The 14,859-nt window shown below is 45.0% G+C and overlaps 1 protein-coding gene across 1 annotated transcript in view; it reads left to right on the top strand.

Annotated features, from left to right (window-relative positions):
- The first annotated feature begins 217 nt into the window (after positions 1-217).
- The window catches only part of LOC8041343 (lisH domain-containing protein ARMC9), a 48,471-nt gene continuing 33,829 nt past the window's right edge, over positions 218-14,859 (top strand). Inside the window, exons 1-3 of the mRNA XM_042290308.1 lie at positions 218-322; positions 1,189-1,314; positions 6,676-6,846. Of these exons, the coding sequence (XP_042146242.1) occupies positions 269-322; positions 1,189-1,314; positions 6,676-6,846 (351 nt within the window). The 5' untranslated portion in view covers positions 218-268. The remainder of the gene's footprint in view (positions 323-1,188; positions 1,315-6,675; positions 6,847-14,859) is intronic.

Below are 14,859 nucleotides of genomic sequence, written 5' to 3'. Positions count from 1 at the left end.
AAAAAAGTATGTGATCACGGGGCATTTGTTGTGCGTGACTGGTATAGCCAATAAAGATGACGGGCGCCGTAACGACGCACCTTTGACCCTGTTCAATTGGATCTGTCGGATCATGGCATTGGCTGCAATCTGACTTGGAGTGGAGCGGAGTATAGGAGTAGTGACGGGGAGGGCACTTACGGGAGGAAATCTGGTCAACCAAGTCGCACGCTCACAGGTGCTGCAAGCCGTCAACACTCCGACACCCGGCCCAGCAAAGCACAGGGTCATGTCCGGTCACGTGACTTCTGTCGAGGGGGAAGTCAACTTCATCGTTAAAGAGGTGGGCCTTCTTGTCAAGCGGGCATTGCGGCGGCTTTCGGGGCTCCTCTAGGAGAACCCTTTTTTTTTTGTCCTAATGTTGCGAGTGGGGTTTTATTTATTGTGGTCGATGATCTTCCTTTTTCCCAAATCTGGAAGCATAGGGGAGTGAGAGTCCAAAGAAACACCGTTTTGTAACAGCTGAATGCCAAGTGTTTAGTCATTAGAAGGGTATTATTCTGCGCCCTTAAAAGGACAAGGTTCTAGAATAAATAGGCACATTAATCGGCACATCGTTATGAAACATTATAGTCAAGCATTCCAGTCCAACAAATCAAATTGAATGTTTTTTTTGTTCTTGTTTTATTTTTGCATTTATTTTAATTGCAAGCCGAACTTCAAAATTTTCTAGGAAAATCTTTTTTCCACGAGAATTTGTCACTCTTGGCAGCCCGAGTCCGCACGTTTGATGAGTCCTAGCGGGTAAATATAGTAAGGGTGCAGGCGAGCTGGTGAATATGAATCATATTGAATAAGCCTGAGACGAGTAGAAAAGAAACATCAAAACGTAGAAAGGACAGAAAATAGACGGGACGACGTCCCAATCTGTGTGCTCGTTTAAATGGTGCTAGAACTGCACTAGTTGAAGTGGGTAGCAAAGGCAATTATCCTTTATCGTTGCATCTGTAATCACCGACAGGATGGGAACATCTTTTGAATGCCCGTTCTCCAACGCGTGCCCTTCTGACTGACTTTGGTTACCCGTGCACGCTCGCGCCGGAGGCTGGACAACTGAAAGACTTTCCCGCCTTTCTCATTCTGCCTGTGACTAAAATGTGGTTCTTGCACTCGTTTCTAATGTTAGTGTTTATGGTGTGGCTGTTTCAGTACCTGGACCACCTGGGCTTTGACACTGTGGCCAGGCTGTTCGAAGAAGAGTGCCTGAAGGCGCAGAAGCCCATCCAGGATCACGTTGCCAGTTCTTACAGGGACGAACGCATTGCGAGGATACTGGTGGGACTTCCTTTGTTTGCCTCGGTGTGTGAGGGGGGCCGACAGAGAGGACACACAATCGCAATTGTGTGTCCTCTCTCTTCTGTCCCGTCTGTTTACGCTGTGCGTTTTAATCATCTCGGGCAGGGCATCGACAAATAAGGTCATTTGCCTTAACTTTTTTTTAACCTACGCTATGTGCAGTGTGTACATATATATCCGGGTATTTTTCACCCTTTCCAAAGGTATATATCATTTTGGGGACATTTCTGTCTTTCGATATAATTTACTGCAATGTAAAGCGGGAGCAGAAGGAAGAGAGGGGCGAACGACACAAAACTTCACTTTTTTTGTTTTTATGTTAATTGTACTCCTTTTTTCTTTCTGTCTCTGGGTTACTATGCTTATCTTAAACCAGCTCGCCTACAATCTCGCTTTACTTTCAATAACTTACTGCACTGCTATATACATGATGTTGAGAAGTATGTGAGCTATAGCATCTTCATATTTAATTGCAGAAAATTAAAATATTGACCCGACATGAGCATTTGAACCAAAAGAAACCAGTCATTGAGAATTTATTATTTTTAAGTACGTTTCAATTAAGTTCTTACATATAATGTCAAATCTAGCTGTTTTCATCCTAAGCATAGTTTAATTTTTATCTCCTGATGAGCAGTAAATTTATTTTGGGTTACCAACACTGGTAACGATGTACAGTCGGCAGCAGAAGTTTGCAGGACGCAGGAGCCCCAGTCGTCGCTCTGTCATCTGACGACGCACCGTCGCTTTCAAGACCCACGCTTTGCGCATGTGCATCCCTTTGTGTTTGCAGTCTGGTCTTTTTCGCTCGCTTCCATCCGACGTGCAACCTACTATAACCAGGACTGGCGCAGGATGCCGTGAAACATTATGTAGAAGCAAAAGGGGGCACGCAAACTTCATCACCCTTCGCAGCAGCTGAGGCAGATGGGTGGCACGGCAACTGGCAAGTGGCACCTTGCGCCAGTTCCGATCAAAGGGAAACTCCGCAGATTTTTTTATATTCTTCGATTTGGCTGGAAATTGGCAGGTCACATGATTAACCCTTTCTAAACTAATAGCCAAAATGTTTTTTATAAAAATAAAAATTTTTTGTGAAGTTGTTGAATTTTTAATTTACGCTGGCAGTGAGGTTTTCAAGAGGCGACGCTCTACTGGCAACAGTGAAAAATCCTTACTTTTCCCTACCCGTTTATGTCACCAGCGGGCAAGCGGACGAGCGACTCGGGCAGCCTGAGTCGCTTCGCGGCCGCCTGAAAATAATATTGATCACTCCAAAGCCGCTTCGTGGCTTCGAAGCGATCAAGAATATTTTTTCACAGCTTCAAGGTTGAAAGTTCCTTTGCGAGGGGTAGCAATCTGTGCTTCATGGTAGAGTGCCGGGAAACAATGCCAGGGAAAAGTTTTTTACTCTTGTTTTCATGGGCGAAAAAAATGCGCTTTCGGCAGCAGTTGATGCCAGCCACGTCAAGGTGCTTTTGCGCGAGGTGTCTTCCGAGAGAACTAGTGTCACATAAAACATTCTCATTTATGCTCGGAATACTTTATAGTAGTCGTGTGCTGTGAGTTGAGCAGCCTCCTTCAGCTGGAACTAAAGTCACTGGATAGTTGAAACAGCTTCAAGAGTGGCAAGCGCAGACTGAAGCAGGCTGTGACCACTACGACATCCGTCCTAAGAGAAGCGCTAATAATATCGAGAAAAAATAGTGCGCTTTCTGGCACTGTAGTCGACATTTGGTGCAGCCACATTTGTTGTTCACAATTGCTTCAATAATCTTTTTTTTTTTTTTTTCATAAACACTAATTTGTTTTGAACATCAAATCTAGTTTTTTTTGCTCGTTCCAGAGATCCACTCACGTGACTGACCTGGTAAACACAGGAGGTGGAACGTCTAAACAAAGTTAAATTTTGAGTTTATACATGACTTTTGACACACTGCTATTCTTTCTTGTATCGTATTACAGGGATTTAGGGAGCAGGTGTTGGGCTTCATTAATATACGATAGAGCCATTGCCTGGTTTGTCAAATGGTTGACATGCAATTTTCTCTCACAAAAGAGGTAGTGAAAACGCTTTTATTTTATTCTTTTTGCAGAGAAATGTTATAGGGCTGAAGGTTTTTTAAAACTATGAAAATATTAATGTCGTTGAGGAGAGGCATGCACATTTAGAGCTGATGGAGGCTGTGCAAAACCAAGACTTAATCTGTAAAAAATCTTATATAGAATTACACTCTCCTGAATGACCTCGTGGATGAGTGTTTGATGAGCGTGTTGCGTTTCTTCTTCAACAGTAAGAAAAAATACATATATATAAGTACACTTTTTTTTTGTAAATTTTGTGAACTTATTTTGAATTAAAAATGTTATGATGCATTTTTGTACTTTACGCATTGTTGCGTTTCCAAGAACATATTCTTTATTTGAATATGAATAGTGTATGTTTATTTCACACGCCTTTCATTGCGCCTTGATGTTAGCTTGGTGGTTGCGGAGTTCTTTTAATTTTCATTTTAGCACAATCTTCATGAAAAGTAACCTGCCATTTGGTCTACACAAATGCAGTTTATTCCATTCTCTAGACGATTGAACGCAAGGCGATTGGCCACCGCCATGTCTCTGCTCGTGCGGACAAACCCATGCAAGTGCAAGCTTGCCAAAGCTATGTTCACGAGCAAGCTGCAAGTGCTTGCACGCATGGGGCAGCAATCGGGTGCTCAATGTTTACGAGAATCACAGTCGACATGTGTTTTAAAAGGGGTCGCTTCAGAAGGTGAGCAAAGCATGCGCCTTGCGCACGAATGCTGAAAATGGCACCGGCCAAAAACGCTTTTCTGGAATGGTCTAAAGATATTTTGCTAAATTACCTAAGCACCAAGGAACATATGCATGCTACAAGAGTAGTTACACGTGCTGGCGTCTTAAAATTTAAAACGAATGGCACGCTTCTTCTAGTAAGACGAGCGTGTGGGGCACCTGTACCAACATTCCGAGCATTCTCCGTGGCGCTTGGACAATTAGTCAAAAAATGTATTGCGTGACTCTTCGACCTTTCTTCGCCAGCGTAACTGCCAGCTTCTGATAGAAAGAAAACTTATTTGCTAGTGATTTTACAAAACTAGCAAGCCGCGGATTGACTGTACGAAGTTGCAAAAACGGTTTTCTCAAAATCCCAATTGCTTTCGTTTTTTTACTTTCTCCTAGTTCAGCCTAGGCACGTAGCCAGGATTTTGATTCAGGGGGGGCCGCTGCCACCTATGACAAAATGCTGTATGAGGGGGAGGGGGGAAAGGAGGCCCCAGCAAAATGGAAGATTTCGGGGCGGGCCAGGCCCCATGACCACAACCCCCCCCCGAATACGTACCTGGTTCAACACGTAGGCCAAGGTCATGTTTTGCGCAAATAGAGATCATTATCAACTTCAGATAGCACGAATGCCCCTGTTTTCTCGATGTTAAGGCTGAGAAAGGCGGGCGCGAGCATACCCGATTGCCAGTCACGCGCCTCGATGCCCGCCCATGACGTTACATTTGGATGGAAGGGAAAACTGGGAAAAAACTAGGGAGAACGATGTTTCAACTTCAGCAGCAAACAAAATATCATTTTTTTACTTAACTAGAGTGAATCTGGGGGAACAAGATAGCATTTCGTATTCAGGAAGCCATTTGCATTCAGATTATGCCTTTAGATCAGGTAGTTCGAAAAATTGCCAGAGTTCCCCTTTAAAGGGGCCCTGCAGTCATATTTAAGCGTCTACCTTTTTTGCGGTTTCCACGTCTCTTGAAGTTCGGGCAAGCCAGCGGGCACGGTGAGAGTAACTAAATATCAGTGCGTCATATTTTAACCGGACGACGCGGAAACCTCCTCCACCGACGAGGGCGACCCGCGGTACCGAAAGCGCGCAAAATGTGACGTCTTTGGTCCTGGGCTTGTCACTGGTCAGAGCCGCTAAAAGCTTCTTTTTAGTCGAAATACAAAATATAAGTGTCGCGAACCGTTTCAATTACTTATAAAAGTAGTTTTTGTTCACTATTTTAGATGAGAAAAGAAACAAATGCAGTTTATAGAGTACGGAAACAAGAAATGACCCGTCGACATACCCGCCACCAAGCGGTGTAAAAGGCGGCGCATACTAGAAAGAAGTAGTGGGATCAGGCGCCGACACAGAAAGGTCCCGGATGTACGCGGCAGCGCTGCGGTCGTATGGGCAGGAGGATCCGACCGGCTCCGAGCCTTCCGAAGGCCGTCGGCGAGATGCTTTGTCTTGCGGTTTGGCCATTTCGCGGTATGGCAGCGCGAAGTGGCTCCCACTCTGAACTGATCTGTGTTTGCCCCGTGTTTGCTGTCGTTTGTGGCCAATGAAGTGTCATACCCAATGAGTGTTTAATCACGCAGCAAAGGCAATGAGAGCCGCTCTGGCTGCCCGCTGCATACAGCCTGTCCAGAACACGCTTTAGTGGCGCCCTCTCGCGCCGTCGACACGGAATGCGGCGGCTGTGAGCGCTCGCGGTGAGCTCACTACCCCTCCTCTAGTTCACGGCCGCTCAAGCAACCAAGGACGTCAGGAGGGAGGTTATCTTTTGCTTGTTTATGTAATTTTGATTTGCCTATAACTTTGAAAATAAAGTGAATTTCAAGAAAATAAAAGTTACACTAAGTTACTACGTTCAGTGCGCTCAGGTTTGGTGCAAATTAAAAATTAGTAAAAAAGTGCTTGCAGGGCCTTAAGGGCTGTTCGTACGGGACACTATTTGTGCCGCTTACGACAGAAGATTGTACCACTTCGGCACACGCATATGATTTCAGTGAGGACATCAAACTCGCTGTTGGGCGAGAAACAGCACAACTTTCTTGCGATGTCAGTATGTCGTCAGACATTTAGGGACGCTCCTCCTCGCCATTGTTTTCTCCTTTCTTGTTTTTGGGAGGCTTTTCAAAACAACAACAGCTGCGGAGGCCTCGATTGACAGCCGGCTGGGAGCGTGGCCTTTATTTTGGGGCCTATGTCTCCCAAGAATGCAAGCAGACAGTTGCTTGTTGCCCCCCCCCCCCCCCCCCCCTCCTTCCAACCCTTTCGCCAAAGGTCGCCTGGAAGCTGACCAGAAGTAGGAGAGAACTTACACACTTCCATCAGGTAAAAGTCTGAGAAAACCTTTTCTGTGTGGACAGCCCCTGAGCGGGAGCACACAAGATGGAAGCGAGAAAAAAAAGATGTAAATGCAAGCTCGAAAGGGTGTACACGCTTTCATTTGATAACTTTAGCAGAAGTGTGCATTCTAGGGTATGAATAATTGGATGACTCGAAGCGTGGCATACTTTTGTTCAATGGTGATTCTGTAGAAGGACCTGCAGACGCTGTTTGATGAAGGCAACGAGGCGCGCTTCTTCTCTGTCTGGGACTCGGGAGTCTGCCGGGAGCTCCGGGAGGATACAAGGCTGTCCTGCCGAGACCTGGAGTTCCAGCTCCGTGTCTACTTTGCCATCTTTCCCTTGCGCCACCCTGAAAAAGCGGTGAGTTGCCGCCCTTCGCCGCCCCGTACAAGTCGCTGGGCATTCGGCGATTTGGAAGGGTCACGAAAGTGAGGCCTTTGGCTTTCGCTGCATTTCATTCAAAACTGACCATTGACTCTTAGTGATTCTGCAATGAAAGGGCACGTTGTTCTTAGAACTACGGTAGACTCTCGGTAATTCGAAGCTCACAGGGACAGCGAATCGCATCGAATTAAGCGAACTTCGAAATAAAAGAAACTCATATAAAACTGAGTATTTTATTCAGTACTAACTTAGGAGAAGTACTGTTTGATCTTAGATCGTCTTCGCTGACGCATCCGCGCCACCGTTACTCGGCTCTACAAGTGATGGACGTGTCGTAAGGAGTTTTTGGCATTCTCTTCGCCTGAGAAAACACATTCTACGACGCCTAATGCAGCTTGCTCGTCAGCAGCACTCGGTGCTGGAATCGACGGCGGTGAGAGTTCCTCGTTATCAGAGTCATCGTCACTTCCTTGCACCGCCACACCAGGCCTAACCACTTTGATTATTTCTATGTCCAAAAGCGGACCAGAAACCTCGACGTGCTTGTCAACCTCGACATCCTCGTCAAACGGATTGTCTCCAAAGGCTTCCCAAAGTTCATTACATGTGGGCACCTCTTTTGGCGCAGCTTCGTCAGCAATATCTCCTGTCTCGCTTGCCTCGCTGACGGCGTTGACGGTGATGAACCCGCAGTGGTAAAAGCAGTTGGCGATAGTTGCCGTCGTCACTTGATCCCACGCGTGCGCGAGTATATGAAGGGCACTGAACAAGTTAACCTGGTATTCTTATCCAGTGTCCATGCATAATATCATTTGTTCAAGCAGATGTTTTCTGTAAAGGATCTTAAGGTTTCTTATTATATTTCTTGATCCATAGATTGAAGTATGGAGGTGGTACTCACAGGCAGGTAAGCCAGACAAATTGCAGCTAGATCAGAAACGTCGACATGAGCGCTGCGCTGATCTACGAGAAGGAGCACCTTCCGGCCAGCTGTGGCAAACTTGTGGTCCAGCTTGCGGACCTATTAGCAGAGCAGGCCAGACGTCATCCAAGCTCATCATTAGCTTCGTAGTTCAGAGGCGCGGTTCTCACGCCTTTAACACATTTGGGTTTTTCAACATTTTTGATGACTAGCAGGCGACAACGTTCTGTCCCAGTCATGTTTGCTGCCAAGAGCACTGAAACTCGATCCTTACTTCTTTTATCTCCTGTGCAGTCATTCCCCTTAAAGGACACATGCAAAGGAAAAAAACATAATTTTAAACAGCCTAGATGGAAAAAGAATCTTATAAAATGAATTTACAACAAAGAAAAAAAATTTAGAGCTATATTTACGGCGCGAAACGAATCTGTAGTTGGCGCCCGTAGGAGCCGCTGCGGGTCACGGGGTGGACCTGTGCACCGTCGCACGGTGCCGCTGCCGCCTCGAGGCTCGAAGTCACGCCACCACCGCACACTGAGCGTGGTGCGTCGCCGTTTCAACGCGTTTCTCTACGCCGCTGCCGCCGCCGCCGCGCTAGTTCGTCTACTCTGCGGCGCTGCTGCTGTCATCTGACCGGCGCACAGGTCTATCACGTCTGCTTGCACTTTTTCCGGAGCTTCCTTTGGGCTCTTAAAGTTACTTATAAACCTTTGCTTTTTGTTGCACTTGAAACAAAGATGAATAAGTAACTTTTAGAGACCATAGGAAGCTTTCCAAAAAGCGCAAGTACCACGCGACACATAGCGGCCACTTTTCCGCAGCGCCCGCGGGCGCCTGCTACAAATTTGTATATCGCCGTAAATATAGCTCTAAAAATTTTTATTTTTCATTGTAAATGTGTTTTATAACATCTTTTTCCCAACCAGACTGTTTAAAAAGAATAAAAAATTTTCCCTTGCATGTGTCCTTTAAAGGGAAGCCACGGAGCTTCTTAAAAAAATTGAGTTAGAAGTGAATTCTAGTGGATTCTTACCCCATGAACCCGAATACCCAAACCATTTGCTGCGCAAGTATTGTTGAACGTGAGAAGACCCAAAAGGCAGTCGCTGTGCATGACGTCATCGACGGATCTTTTGGCTGCTCAAGGCTAGGGAGGCAGGGCTTCCACTCTACTTTGAAATTGCTCTTATGGCTCTCCGGCACGTCGCATTGAAACATAATTGTGATATCTGTTATTCTAACGGCCAAATGAACACAATTCAAGTGTTTTTTCTCAAATGCAGAACCGCCCCATCTTCTCTTTAAAGCTAGATTAGCATCTTGTCGGCAGTTCAGCAGTTCGTGACTTCGTGCTTCCTTGACCATAATAAGAGTGCTGCTTCAACATCTGGATGCGCGCCAGTGCGCATTCTTTTACGTGAAGCTTGAAACTTTTCTTGTTCGTACGCACTAATTATTGAATGCTTGCTCTTTAAGTATGTTGAGAGCGTACTCAGCTTGATGCCGTATTTCTGGGCAATGTCCTGCTTTGACGACGCGCTCTCTTCGACTTCTTGCAGCACCTTAAGTTTGTTAACAAGGTTCAGTGCACGGTACTTACCCCGCTGAGCCATCGTGATACCAAAGCAGCACGACGGAGCGATTGTTGGGCTGCGCCAGTCCAGAGCACATATGAACGTGCCAACACACTTTCGGATCTTGGTTATGGAGACTAAAGGGATAATTCACCACCTCCTCGTGCCGCTCTGCGGTTCTGCCAAACACCACCTAACCTTCTTGCCACTTATCTCCCTCTCTCCTCTCGAGGGGAGAGCATAGAGCGGGAACGCAGAGCCCAAAGCTAACAAGCAAACAGCCGTGCATGCAAGGCTGTTTTTTGCTTCCTCGCTGCCAACCTGCAGCGCGCTGTGGTGCCCGTGGTGCCGTCACGCTATGCATCAGATTGCATCATCCCTAGCGCGGTGACGCCAGTGACGCTGCCATCGCGGCCGCGGGCCATGGCGTTGCATAGTCCCGCTTGCCGCTTGTTTTTTCCGTTCCCGAAGTTTTCGGACTTGAGGCGCACACAAAAAATCCTTTAAGGGCACAGGGTAAGGTAAAATTTAAAAAAAAAAATCAATTTTAGTTTTTTTCACAATTTGAAAAGTTTAGTTCTTTCTGCACATTTTCCATTGTCCCAGTGTTTTTAGAAAGCTATATTTCTGGCTGAAAATCACTTCTTCCGACAGAAAGTAGCAGGTGACCACACCTCCTTTTGGGATACACTCCCTGTTTATCGATAAATTCTCCAACAAAACAAAATCAACACAAGACCTAAAAGCATGTCCAGTAACAGATAATCTAAAAAAATTATTTCGCAACTACGGCATAGCTTTTTTTTCAACCAAGACAATCACAAGACGTGCACGTTTTTCCCAGGTGTGTACCGTGTGTACATTCAAGCGTTTGTGTTTTCGTAACGACAAAATGGCGCCATTGAAAGCTGTTCCTTTATTCAATGGTGGCAGCATTGCACAAGCCAGTGTTTTGAAGTTTTGTGGATGGAACCCTGTTTGGAAAGCCATCAAGTGGCTGAGGGAAGTTGACATCACTCTAATATACTTTACGGACTAAGCGACATGGCAAGACACAAAAGAGGCCCGGCAAGCAAAGCGATAAGCCTAAAGGCGAAGACATGACTTTAGCAATGCCTTTCAAGCTGGCGGCTATTGAAAAAATTACTCTGAGGCTGTTGGTGCCAATAGAAATTCGTTAGTCACCAGTATTTTTACTTTAAACTCAATTATCTCAAAAGAGTGTTTTTTAGTACCTAGGTACCATTTTTTCCTTAACCTGACATTATAGAGGGTTGATTTTTTATTCCTACCACATACATGGGTGTTCAAAAATACTGAACTAAAATTAAAAATGTGCACCTAGCAGTTTTTGAGTTACAAAGTTTTTAATAGATGAAAAAAACTAAAATTTCAGTACTAGAATAAAAAAATATAAAAAAGAACTTATTTTAGATTGGTTCAAATTATTCTAGTTCAGTGGATAAAACAGAATATTTCTAACAAAATGATATATACATGACAGGAATACTCCTAGTAGTCACCGAGAAAAATGTTCCTCAACATGGCCTCAAATGCATGGGGAGTATAGGACCTACCCTGTGCCCTTAAATTAACCAGCTCCCAACATTTAGCCTTTGAATTAGCGCGTTTTTCCCCATAGCATTGTACATGCGATTGCCGGGACCCGGCCAATGCTTTGAACTAACCAAAAATTTGAATCATGCGACTTTGAATTACCGACAGTTAACTGTATAAGTAGCACAGTTGCAATAAAGCGTATGGAAGTATCTATCGCAGATTATTCATATTTGTAAATATTTGTCAATGCGCACATCACGTGTCTCTTACTCACAAACTTCTTTTTAGGTGGCTACACATCCATTTGATATCTGTATTGCCTAAAGGCAGTTTTTTATATCCATTATCAAAAGTCCTGTGCTTTGAGGCATTGGGTGAAGCTTGGACTAACTTCATGAAACCTAATATAGCCTGCGCAGTGCTTCTGTTTGCAACACAAAGATTAAAGGGAATGACTAATGTTAAAAAAAATATATATATATATGAAGCAGACCGTGTCTGGATCATTAAAACATGAATTTCTGCTTTCATAAGCTCAGAATAATAGGTTCTGGTCATATATATGCGCATCTTTCGTTTAGGAATATTTATCTTCTAGGCAGAAAACAATGAAGTAGGAAAATCCTTCAATCAAAATTTCACTAGCTACTAGACCCGTTTCAACTTATCATAAGAAAATAAAGTTTGATAAAATGACATCACTGTCTGAGTTATAGGGTTTGTATTTTCCAGTGTTCATTATTGAGAAAAATCGTCAAATGTTTTTCTGTATTTATTTTTTAAAGACTGGTGTTATCAGTTGGTCGACTTGTCATGAGGTTAAGAACAGTGATTATCAGTTAAAAAAAAGCAGTGTTGCCGTTGAATGGGTGATGAAAGCAGTCAAAATGAAAGTCAAGAGCAGCCAAAAATAGCCTTTATTTATTTTTGCGACAGATTTGCTGCCACCGTAATTCTAAAAGAAAATGTCGTAAAAAGTGAAAAACAAATTAGACTTTGCACGCCCTTAGTCAACGTGAACAAATGCTGCCACAGTGAGAGTAATGAGGTTCATTGTTTTGAAGGAGCTCGATGGGCACATCAAATGTTGAAGATGGCTTTTTGTAGCCACAGCACAAACTACAGTGTAGACCGCATATAATGTATGTCGCGGGAGTGGCGAAAATCTGCACTATAAGCGGTACCGCACTATAACCGAAACATCAATTTTTCAGGCCAAAATACATGCCATCAGACAACTTACCTTTGTAAAAGAATTTATTTTATGTTAGATGAAAAATAAAGCTTAGTTTGAGGAAAGTCTTTATTTCACCAGGCTAGTACACTTCTCTCTCAAGTGTGCTACACATTTTGAAAGAAATTAGTTACTTTTGCCTGGCGTAAACGGACGTTGCGAGCGTTCAGGATTGCTAACCCTAATCACTTTTCTCCGGCGATGAAAACGCATGAAAGTTCGCATCCTTTATACGGTACGCGCCAGTAATACCTTCAACTTGAGCACAGGCATGAAATGCTCCAAATAAGAAATCCGGGCGATGTTCGAAAACACAAATGCTTAGAAAGCACCACTGTAGTCGAAGTAAACAAACACAACGACAGGGGCGTTTCTGCCGTCTTAAGAGTGCCGCCACAACATCGCCGCACGAGTAGGTGGATCTTCCCTTCTAGTACGTGCTGGGTTATCATAGCGACACACAACAAAAATTCACAGTCAAGGATAGCGCTTTTACGCGGAACGATGAGCTTCTACCACGCCGTCTATGTCGACGATCACCACTGACGCTATGTTTGCGGATAGAAGCAGCCGGCCCGCGACCGGCATGCAACGCGCGCGAACACTTCTCCTTTACCTGCGATTGGTCTGTCGTTGCGGTTGTTTGTTTCCAACGCAGCGGAGGGATGCACGCACGTGAACGACACGTGCGTGCGTCCCTCCGTCGCTATGGCAACTGAAGCCTCTCTTCGCTTCTTCGAGCAATCTCCTTGCCCCACGAGTGCCGCTTGCGGCTTGCGCCGTTATCTAGTGTCGCACAGGGAAGCGTGCTCGAAGCGCCGGTCAGTCGGCGCGCTGTTCCAAAAACCGCACTATAACCGGTATTTCCCTTTGCGCGCCTGCATTTTAAGCGGAATGTAAATACATGAAGTTTTATGGGAGGCGAACCGGTGGTTTAAAAAAGCCGCGTTATACCCTGTCCTGCACTATAAGCGGCTACGTTGTAAGTGGTCTATACTGTACACTCTCAGAATTGCCACAAAGAAGCACTGCTTCATTTTGTTTTTTCATTCAGTTTGCATTATCGAAACTAGATAAAAGACTAACAGAATCTGTGTTATACTGTAGAAGTGTTTCTGCACTAAGGTGAAAATATTCATCAACCACTGTTTTTTTGTTTTTGTTTTTGGTTTAATCAAGGCAAAAATATTCAACCATTGGTGTTTTTCGGCTTTAACCGATTTTGTATTTTCGTCATTGGCAGATGTTTAACGGTGTTTTTTGGTTAAAACCGGAAAGTGCACAGCCTAGTTATGTGCTTGAACTAAAATATTGCTTGCAGTTATAAAATCACAATTTTCTTGCTTTGGTATCACACATTCTCTACTTTAGTATTGCTGGTCATTCACCTCTTCTACATATTGATTGAAAATTGACGACAAACCAACTGCATGACCCTAATCGACTTCCAAGGTAGAAGGAGCGAATCCTACCTTTTGCCATTCCTGCCACATTGTGTGTCAAGTGCTTGCCAAGTCATTCGTTAGTTGTTGTGTTTGCTTTAAATAAATACAAAATTTCAAACTGCTTTTTAATAACGACTGCCTTACACTGCAGAGTCAAGAAAGTGATGGCATAGTACTTGTAGCCAAGCTTCTTTTTAATGTGAAAGCATTAACTGGTTCCATGGAGCAAACGGGCGTTATCAGCTTTTGAAGCCTTGCCAAACAGCACCTAAACTCCCCTGTCCCAATGGAGCGAAGCCTGTCTTCTGTAGCAGCGATCTGATGGATAGGCTCCCATTGGCTGGCGCGCGTCATAGTTTCAAGGAACAAGGCTCCCATTGGCTCTTGCACGGGGTAGTTCCAAGGAACACCAGCAGAGAAGCCCTCTCCATGGCGGCGCAGAAGCCCGGCCGTCTGTAAGAGGGAGCGGCTGGCCGCCGAACCAGCAGAGCTTGCACGAGCAGACTCCGGAGTAGTTGCACGGCCGAGCTTAGCACGACGCGGACACCTCACGAGAGTGCTTGCTCGGCCGTCAGGAGGCGCAAGCAGATCGGGATTCAAAGTGTCTTGGACGAAAAGAGGACGAGGCCCTTCGACGACGCGAGGTGGAAGCAGTGCGTTGCAGACGGCGTGCTTTTGCATTCACAGCTCATAAGAAGTGCTTAGGTGTTCTCGGACTTTTTTCTTCTACCTGGTGCATGTCACCTTCCGCTTACAAAGTTCGAGCTTTGTTATGTCTCTCATGCATCAATCTTGTGTCTTGGCTCCGACGTTTAGCATTTGCTTGAACTTGATCACATTGATGGATTGGAACACTTCACCTGAGGCCCTAAGCTACACGGTGAACCAGGGGACTTGGACGTCGCTGCCTGCTTCGATTGGTCGGCAATGTGGCGCTGTCCAATCGCAGCAGGCTTTGATGTACCAGTTTCTTAGCCCCGCCGAGTGGATTAGGTCCCCTAGTCACATTTGACTAACTGAAAGGGTAACTCTGCTCAGTTCCAAGAATTTCAGGTTATTGCGTGACCTCAAAATTGATAATGAGCAGCCCTACATAATTTTTTTTAATTAAACGTAAAATACAGTTTATGCAGTCTTGCCGATCAAAAACCGAAGCTTTGGCCGTGGCAGGCAACATTGTCCCCACATTGCCAGCAGCGTGGCACAACCACGGGGTAGTCACATGATCTTCAACTAGGTGCAGCTGAAATATCA

The sequence above is a fragment of the Ixodes scapularis genome, unplaced genomic scaffold (assembly GCF_016920785.2).
Source record: "Ixodes scapularis isolate PalLabHiFi unplaced genomic scaffold, ASM1692078v2 PGA_scaffold1__304_contigs__length_218370807, whole genome shotgun sequence".
NCBI classification, from domain to species: domain Eukaryota; kingdom Metazoa; phylum Arthropoda; class Arachnida; order Ixodida; family Ixodidae; genus Ixodes; species Ixodes scapularis.
The sequence above is the reverse complement of the archived record's forward strand: the minus strand, read 5'-3'. Positions and strand labels throughout refer to the sequence as shown.